General features: G+C 33.1%; 1 protein-coding gene across 2 annotated transcripts in view; it reads right to left on the bottom strand.

The window, feature by feature from the left end:
* The window catches only part of LOC130218713 (nuclease EXOG, mitochondrial), a 14,516-nt gene extending 6,986 nt beyond the window's left edge, over positions 1–7,530 (bottom strand). For both annotated transcript variants that reach the window (XM_056450965.1, XM_056450964.1), the window contains exons 1-5: positions 7,352–7,530; positions 4,796–4,945; positions 4,229–4,368; positions 1,940–2,016; positions 1,693–1,807 (exon numbers count right to left, since the gene is read on the bottom strand). In XM_056450965.1, coding sequence (XP_056306940.1) covers positions 1,693–1,807; positions 1,940–2,016; positions 4,229–4,368; positions 4,796–4,945; positions 7,352–7,454 — 585 coding nt within the window. In that variant the 5' untranslated portion in view covers positions 7,455–7,530. The remainder of the gene's footprint in view (positions 1–1,692; positions 1,808–1,939; positions 2,017–4,228; positions 4,369–4,795; positions 4,946–7,351) is intronic.
* Between the last annotated feature and the right edge of the window lie 1,909 nt (positions 7,531–9,439).

The following is a 9,439-nucleotide window of genomic DNA, read 5'->3' on the forward strand; positions in this document are numbered from 1 at the left end:
CATGTGCACTGGTTAAGATGTCCTTTTATTGTAAACTGAGTACTTGTTCATTTTGCTGTAAAAAGGTGATATAAAGGAAATTGTAATTGTATTTTCAATAGAAAACTGATTTCTGACAGCTATAATTTTTTAACTTTATAATATTATTGAAAAGAGACAGCTGGAGAGCCACATACTTTTGGTCAAAGAGCCACATGTGGCTCCCGAGCCATAGGTTCCCTACCGCGGGTCTAGTAGCTGAGAGTGAGCAGTTCACAGTGTCTGCTGTAATGTTGATGTTGTTTTTGGTGATAAAGGTGATGTGTCTGAATGGTAAACAAATTAACTGATAAAAGACAAAGTCCGCTATGAATAATAATGAGAAGCTTCATCACTCCACTAGCAGATTTGCGATACAGCACAGATTTTGATCCCGCTCTAAAAATTAGCCGACAAAAGCTCAAAATTATGCAGTTTTCCCCACAGTTAAAGCTGACAGCTGCTAACGTCGTCTTAACTGATGCACAACACACACAAATCTGTTAAAATCATTATAAATAAAGTACTCCAGGGTGTCCTGAACCTTTAAGAGGAGGGGCTTTCTCATATTCAAACTCACAAACACACAGGAAATGGCATGGCGTGTGTACATATGCATATATACAAGCAAAAAATAATGTACTGTCATCATGCTAAGAACAAAACTTTACAATGAATTAACTTCACAGGCGAGTTAATAATCTTAGCTACTAATGGGATAATAACCCAAGCCTATTCACTTTAATATACTTGCATTTTCTCTCTCTCTTGCTTGTTTTACTTAATACACCATACTGTCAACCTCAACTTTCACTACAGACCTTAATTTATATGCTGTGGTCTATTTATTCTATTTTTTAATCAATTGTGTTCTGTAATACATATTTTCTCTTTTACTCTTGTTTAATTGTCATTAAAATCTGATAAATAAATCTTTAAGACATAAATAAAATAACATTTAGCAGTGCTCAGCATGTCTGTGAGTGAGTGCAGTGATTATGGAGAATGATGACAAAAATGAAGAGCAGCAGCGCCATCTGCTGGACAACAAACACCAACACAACCTCAGGCTCTCATCAGGTCACATGTAGGAGTTTTTAATGCCTTTTTAAGATCATTATGAAGGATATTTTAGACTTATAAAGGGCCAAACGATAAGGATTTCTTTTATAAATTATAATACTGTATGAAAATGTAACTATAATTATATAAACATAATAATCGTAAATTATAAAGTTTATAAAGTTAGATTTTTTAATAATGCTTTGTTTTGGGAGTTCATTTCTGTTAAAATTATGAACTATATAATAAAATAATAATAATAAAAATAATAATAATAATAATTGTAATGTATTTATTATAAAATTATTCAATTAATAATTATTGATATAATTTAATTATTAGTAGTAGAATTATTAGCAGGTTTACTAAGAATAATAATTAATTATTTGAATTATTATTTATTACATAATAATCATAATAATAATAATAAGATATATTCTTTTTATAATTAAGTTATTAACTATATAATAAAGGTGTTATATAAGTTAATATAGTTATTTATTATATAAGTTATTTATAAGAGAACTGCTATGAAACTGTATAATAATTATATTTAAAATGCAGGATTTTGTTGAAATTAGCCATAATATCAAGTCTGTCTGTGTTTGTGACCTGATAGCTGACGGTTTTCTTGCCATCGTCTGTAATTTGCGGCTTCATCAACGGCCCAGAAACAACCCAGACATCAGAAAACCTCTCGGTCAGCTCTCGACAGTACATCTCCAGCCTAACACATGAACACACAAAGGAAAACATGTGAAAAGGAGACCACATGAACAAAACTCTCACTCGCACACGCACGCATGCATGCACGCACACACACGCACACAGACACACCCACACAAGCAAACGCACATACCTGTTCCAGAACCCGGCGTTGTTCTCGTAGTTCTGCGGGACGATGTTGGACAGATAGAAAGTCTCTGCCATGGCCTGCTGTACACACGAGATTCAAAGTAAAAAACTTTACAAAGAAAAGTCTCAATGAAATCAGTGTGATGAAATGCTTTTACAACACTTATAACTAATAATAAAAGCATAAAACTGATCAATACAGATCAATAAAAATGCATTTCTTTGTGTTATTATTTTTATTATTACATTCCATTAATGATATATTAAAGTCTAAAGAAATATAAAAATTAAAAGCTGATTCACTTGAGACAAATTAGAATTAAAATTTCACAAGAAGGTGAATAATTCTGTCTAGCTGTAAGTATATATATATACACAGTTGAAGTCAGAATTATTATCCCCCCTGTTTATTTTTCCTCAATTTCTGTTTATCAGAGAGCAGATTTCTTCAACACATTTCTAATCATAATAGTTTTAATAACTCATCTCTAATAACTGATTTATTTTCTCTTTGTCATGATGACAGTAAATAATATTAGACTAGATATTCTTCAAGACACTTCTATACAGCTTAAAGTGACATTTAAAGGCTTAACTAGGGTAATTAGGGTAACTAGGCAGGTTAGGGTAATTAGGCAAGTTATTGTATAATGATGGTTTGTTCTTTAGACTATCAAAAATATATATAGCTTAATGGGCTAATAATATTGACCTTAAAATAGGTTTTAAAAAAATGTAAAACTGCTTTTATTCTAGCCAAAATAAAACAAATCAGACTTTCTCCAGAAGAAAAAATATTATCAGACATACTGTGAAAATTTCCTCAACATCATTTATATTTAAAAAAGAAAAAAATTCTGAGGGGGCTAATAATTGTGACTTCAACTGTAGACACACACACACACACACACACGCACACACACACACGCACACGCACACGCACACGCGCACGCGCACGCGCACACACACACACACACACACACACACACACACACACACACACACACACACACACACACCCCCGACCTAAAGTTTGGAGTCAGTTTTTTCTTTTTTAAAGAAAATTATTTAGTTTATCAAGGCAGCATCCATTAAACGTAAAAAAAAAAAAAAGTCAAATTCTTGTTTAATAAATATTTATTTATTATTTATTGTGTGTAGTTTCAAATGAAAATATTACACCAGTCAGTATTGCTTTTATTAATATTACCATTAATAATAATAATAATGTTAACAATACTAATAATTCATTTTAGAGTGATTTCTGAAGGATCATGGGACTCTGAAGAGTAATGAGGCTGAAAATGCCTGGAAAATTAAAATTACTGGAATAAACGATTAAATTTGATTATAAATTACTTCTGAACAGTTATTTTATAGTGCAATAACGTTTCACAATTTTATAATTTGATTAAATATCTGTGATGAAATAAATGCAGTGAGCAGAAGAAGCTGATTTTAAAACATTAAAAAAATCCCCCGTACTTTTGACCCTTAGTGTGTGTGTATAAGTTATATAATAATATTTAATCATTATAATAATAATGTTAATAATTATATAAAAAACATATCTTAAATTATATTTATATCTTAAATTATAGATAAGTTATTGATTTCCTAATAAGGTTTTGTTTTGGGAGTTAATTTCATTCCTGAAAATTAATAATTATATCATAATATAATAATAATTAATAAATAATACGTGTATATATATATATCTGTGTGTGAATGTTTGCATAGTGTTGAAGTGTTAAAGTCAGAATAATTAACCCTCCTAATTTTTTTTTCCTCAATTTGTTTAACAGATTTCTTCAACACATTTCTAATCATAATAGTGTTAATAACTCATCTGTAATAACTGATTTATTTTCTCTTTGTCATGATGACAGTAAATAATATTAGACTAGATATTCTTCAAGACACTTCTATACAGCTTAAAGTGACATTTAAAGGCTTAACTAGGGTAATTAGGGTAAAGTTAGGGTAATTAGGCAAGTCATTGTATAACAGTGGTTTAATCTGGAGACAATCCAAAACTAATATTGCTGAAGGGGGCTAATAATATTGAGCTTAAAATGACTTTAAAACAATTAAAAACTGCTTTTATAGCCAAAATAAAACAAATAAGACTTTCTCCAGAAGAAAAAATATTATCAGACATACTGTGAACATTTCCTGAATCTGTTCAACATCATTTGGGAAATATTTGACAAAGAAACAAGGACGAATCATTGCGACTTCAACAGTATGTATGTGTATGTGTGTGTATGTGTGTGTGTTGTTCAGTCAAAACCTCAGAGCTCTTGCTGTCTCCAGCGGGCGCCATGTGTCCTCGTGACCATCCGCTCTTCAGGTAATCCTCATTATGTGCAGTGAAGAGTTCAGGAACGCTCGGGTCAGGTCTGAACTTACACCGCTTTCTATTCGCTTCACCTGAACATCAGAGAGAGTCATACATCATACAATACAACATTCATGAAGACTCTTCACTTGATCATGCTCTTCTGGTGAACTCTTACAACATTACAAACATTTATTTAAAATCACTGATCTTCTCTGTTAGACCAGACAACACTGCATTAAATCTCATCATATTTTCAGAATATGTCAGTTTATTTTGTCACAGTACTTCCTGCGCTCACTGCTGCTCCTGATAAATATGCAGACATATATGAATGTGGATGTAAGTATATTTATAAACGGATTCACTGGTGGTCCTCAGTTCCCGGTTGAGTGTGTTATTCAGCAGTTATCTGGGTATAACAGACCATGGAATGTTGTGACCCACCAATCAGAATCCAGTATCTGGGTGATAACTGTATATCACAGTAAAACACACACACACAGCAGACTGACTGACCAAGCAGGCGTGTGGAGCTCAGGTGTTCAGCGACCCAACGTGGCGTCCGGTGTGTCTGATCGTACGACAGCACATGATTGGTGTAGAAACGACTCTCAGCTCCGCTCTGGGGGAGACCAAAACGCCCGATTACACGGTGGACCGAGCTGCCTGAACACACACACACACACACACACACACACACAGATGTGCATACACACAGAGACACATCAACATTTCGTGAATTGTGGAAACATTTCATAGGTTTTCGTTGTTTTCATCTATTAGGAAGTGACACACACACACCCATATAAACACAAACTCATATACACATTATATATATATATACACACACACACACACACGTATGTATATACACCACCAGACAAGAGTCTCATCGCCTATCCAAGTTTTAGGAACAGCAAATGATAACTGGACTTCTAATTGATCATTTGGTATCAGAAGTGTCTTATATGAAAGGTAAAGGCCTCTAGATGAGGCTTATTTGAGCACAATATAATCTGATCATGTCTTGATGTTGACTGATTTGATTAGGACAGTAAGGTCTGACTCTGCTTAGACTAAAGTCTGCTCACTGAACCTTCAATAATGTCCAGTATAGAATATGTGCTCATGCTGCAGTGGAAACAGAATGAATATTGTGTCTGACTCCATCATGAGCTTGGAGGACTGCATCCATACATCTCTGACATGACTCAAATCACTGATTAATAAAGTCATCTGGAATGGTGAAGAAAGCCTTCTTGCAGGACTCCCAGAGTTCATCAAGAGTCTTTGTGTTCATCTTCAACACCTCCTCCTTCATCTTACCCCAGAGTGCTCAATAATGTTCATGTCTGGTGACTGGGCTGGCCAATCCTGGAGCACTCTTTGCTTTCAGGAGCTTTGATGTGGAGGCTGAAGTATGAGGAGCGCTATCCTGCTGGAGAATTGTCCCTCTCCTGTGGTTTGTAATGTAATGGGCAGAACAAATGTCTTGATACCTCAGTCTGTTGATGTTGATCATCCACTCTGCAGATCTCTCGCACACCCCCATACTGAATCTAACCCCAAACCATGATTTCTCTTTCACCAAACTTGACGGATTTCTATGAGAATCTTGGCTCCATGTGGGTTCCAGTAGGTCTTCTGCAGTATTTGGGATGCAGTTCAACAAATCCACCTTCTACCACTTTTCTAATTGATCAGCTAGAAGTCAAGTTATTATTTGCTGCTATTACAACTTGGATGGATGGATGGATGGATGGATGGATGGATGGATGGATGGATGGATGGATGGATGGATGGATGGATGGATGGATGGATGGATGGATGGATGGATGGATGGATGGATGGATGGATGGATGGATGGATGGATGGATGGATGGATGGATGGATGGATGGATGGATGGATGGATGGATGGATGGATGGATGGATGGATGGATGGATGGATGGATGGATGGATGGATGGATGGATGGATGGATGGATGGATGGATGGATGGATGGATGGATGGATGGATGGATGGATGGATGGATGGATGGATGGATGGATGGATGGATGGATGGATGGATGGATGGATGGATGGATGGATGGATGGATGGATGGATGGATGGATGGATGGATGGATGGATGGATGGATGGATGGATAGCCTGGATCACAAAACTAGTATTAAGTTGCACAGGTTTATTTTTACCAAGAGCCAAAATCATTGCTTTTTCTTTCATGCCAAATCATTACAATAAAGCATAAATCACATTCCAAGAAGACATTTTATTTATTTTCTACTGTAAAACTTATTTTTCAACTTAAAATGTGATTTTCTCTGTATTTAGATTTGTTTTATCCCTCAGATTTACTAATAGTTTTATTTCAGCCAATCGTCCATCTAAACAAACTATACATCTAAAACTTTTCCAACAATTGACACTTATGACGGGATATATACACGTAAAAACTAAATTAAACAATTAATAGTCAGATGGTAACATTTAATATGACTAGTGTCAGTAAATGGCGTTAAATGACTTTAAACACTGATTTACTGTGTGGTCTCGATATTAATCATCAGTAACACGAGTTAATCCTCAATAATACGATGACCCACGGCTGCTGATGCTCTGTAATGTAAACAGTAAAAGCATATTGTTAATAATCGGTAATGCCAAGTCACTAATTAGAGAAAAATAACTACTTATAAACTAATAAAACAGTAATTAGAGTAAAATAACTACTTATAAACTAATAAAACAGTAATTAGAGTAAAATAACTACTTATAAACTAATAAAACAGTAATTAGAGTAAAATAACTACTTATAAACTAATAAAACAGTAATTAGAGTAAAATAACTACTTATAAACTAATAAAACAGTCATGAACGTAAACTAAGTATAGAGTTGAAGGTAAAACACTGATCATCTCCATTACTGTAAATGAAAGACTGACCTGTTCTGTGCTCTTAATCTCGTTAATTATCATTAATGATGGTTCTGCATTGTTTATAGCAGTATCTCGTTATGAATGAGCAGTTAAAGAGCATTATGATGATGAAGATGATGTGTGAGTTAGTTTTACCTGTGTATGTTTGCTGCTCTTCATAATAGTAGAGTTTGAGCGCTGCGACTCCAGAACCCGCGCCGAACACAAACCCGCTGATGAACCTCACAGAAAACAGCATTATGAACACACAACACACACTTCACAAGTGGAGAAACATTCAGCAGAACAACAAACACACACATGTGCTAACAGAGCGGGCGAGGGAATAACTGCGCAAGCGCGATAAACACACACGCTTATCATCAGAGCGACCACTAGCGGACACTACGCAGCACTGCACTTTTACAGCGCGTTAACCATAAACTACATTCAATATTAATTTCTTATTCTTATTAATTATACTCACACTTAAGCAAATATAAAACATTTAGATTTTTATTTTATAATATAATTTTTGTATTATATATACATTATATTGTTAAATTAAAAACAATTAAACAAATATAATACAATACAATACATACTTTAATATAAGTTCAAATATCTAAATATAAGTAATATTAATATTATTTATATTTTTAGATCAAAATATTACTTTATTTTATTTATTATTAATTATTTAACAACAAATACACATTATATAGATTGACAGCATAATTTAGTTTTAGTCTAAAATAATAATAAATAATATATAGATACACATAGAGAAACTCAAAACTAATTGAACAAATATTAAAGAGAACTTAAAATAAAAACATTAACAATATATTATTTATAAAATTTATAAATAATTATATAGTAAATAAAGTATATAGCTTAAACTATATTATATATAGACTGATAGCATATTTAGTTTTATTCTAAAATAACTTTATACATATTTAATACACAGATATAGAGAAACACTAAACATACCCCTGACTAAATATTCAATAACTCGAATTAAACACTAAACATCATTTTCAATTTACAAAAAAATACAAATAAAGAATATATACAGTTTAAAACTATATAGATTACATGAATATTTCAGGGGTTTTAAATAGCATATAAAAACAAAACACATTTAAACAAATACACAACAAAACAATAATTATTTTAGGTAAAAACAAAGTAATATAAAGTAATTAATATGAAATTAATTAAAATACATTAATAATTAGTGGTGTAACTGATCTCAGATCTTACCATTCGGACCACATTATGTTTTTTAGTCATGGATCGGACCATTTTTCGGATCAGCCAAAAAGGGGAGGAGACAAATATCATTTGCTTTCAATTTATTACAGAAACAGCACTGCAGGACACTTTTGGTTTTAACAAACAGAACTGAGAACTGTAATTTAATTCAGAATAAAATTAAGGAATAATCAGCTGAATAAAAATAAACTGTAAAATATTCAGTGCTGTGATAAACTCACTGTTACCTGCTACTGTTGCTGATAACAGTTAATGTAGCAATCTAACATTATAATTTGTACAACACATATATTTCAGTCTCATCTTCAATAAATGCTTCAGTTCTTCACTCATAAATCTTCATGTTTCACTGCTAGATGATCATTTCTGAATTATTCAGTGTATTTTTGATGGCTGGTTGTCTCCACCTATTGGTTAAATAATGTAATTGCTGCCTACAACTTTTCATTTTGAGCATCAAGTTAAATGCATATGATGGTGATTTTAATCGGTTCTCCCAGTACTACTGTGTTATTTGACTGTTTGTAAACTAAAGACTGAATCTCTTTCTTGATTTTTCAGATTTGAATGCAGCGATTGGAAGGATTAATAAACGTATGCAAATCAGCATCATTTATAATTGATGTTGTGTGGGTGTTGAGATCCTGATCTTTTAATGATTAATCGTGCAGCTTACACTGAATGCATTAATGCAAGCTAAACTAGTGACAGAAACCCACCACATTCCAAAATAACCCACCACGTCTTCTGTCATCATTATATTTTACAGGAAAGCCGAAATGCTTTCATACATGTGATCTGCATGATGAGACAGGCGATCTCTCTGTGATCGTTATAAATTTAGGATTAATCTACAGGTAAAAAAAATAAATAAAAAAGTCTTAACGCGCAGGTCACGTATATTGAACCGTGGGTTGTGATCCGTACAAATCATGGATCAACTGAGACCCGTTACACCCCTAA

This window comes from Danio aesculapii, chromosome 24 (assembly GCF_903798145.1).
Source record: "Danio aesculapii chromosome 24, fDanAes4.1, whole genome shotgun sequence".
Classification (NCBI taxonomy): domain Eukaryota; kingdom Metazoa; phylum Chordata; class Actinopteri; order Cypriniformes; family Danionidae; genus Danio; species Danio aesculapii.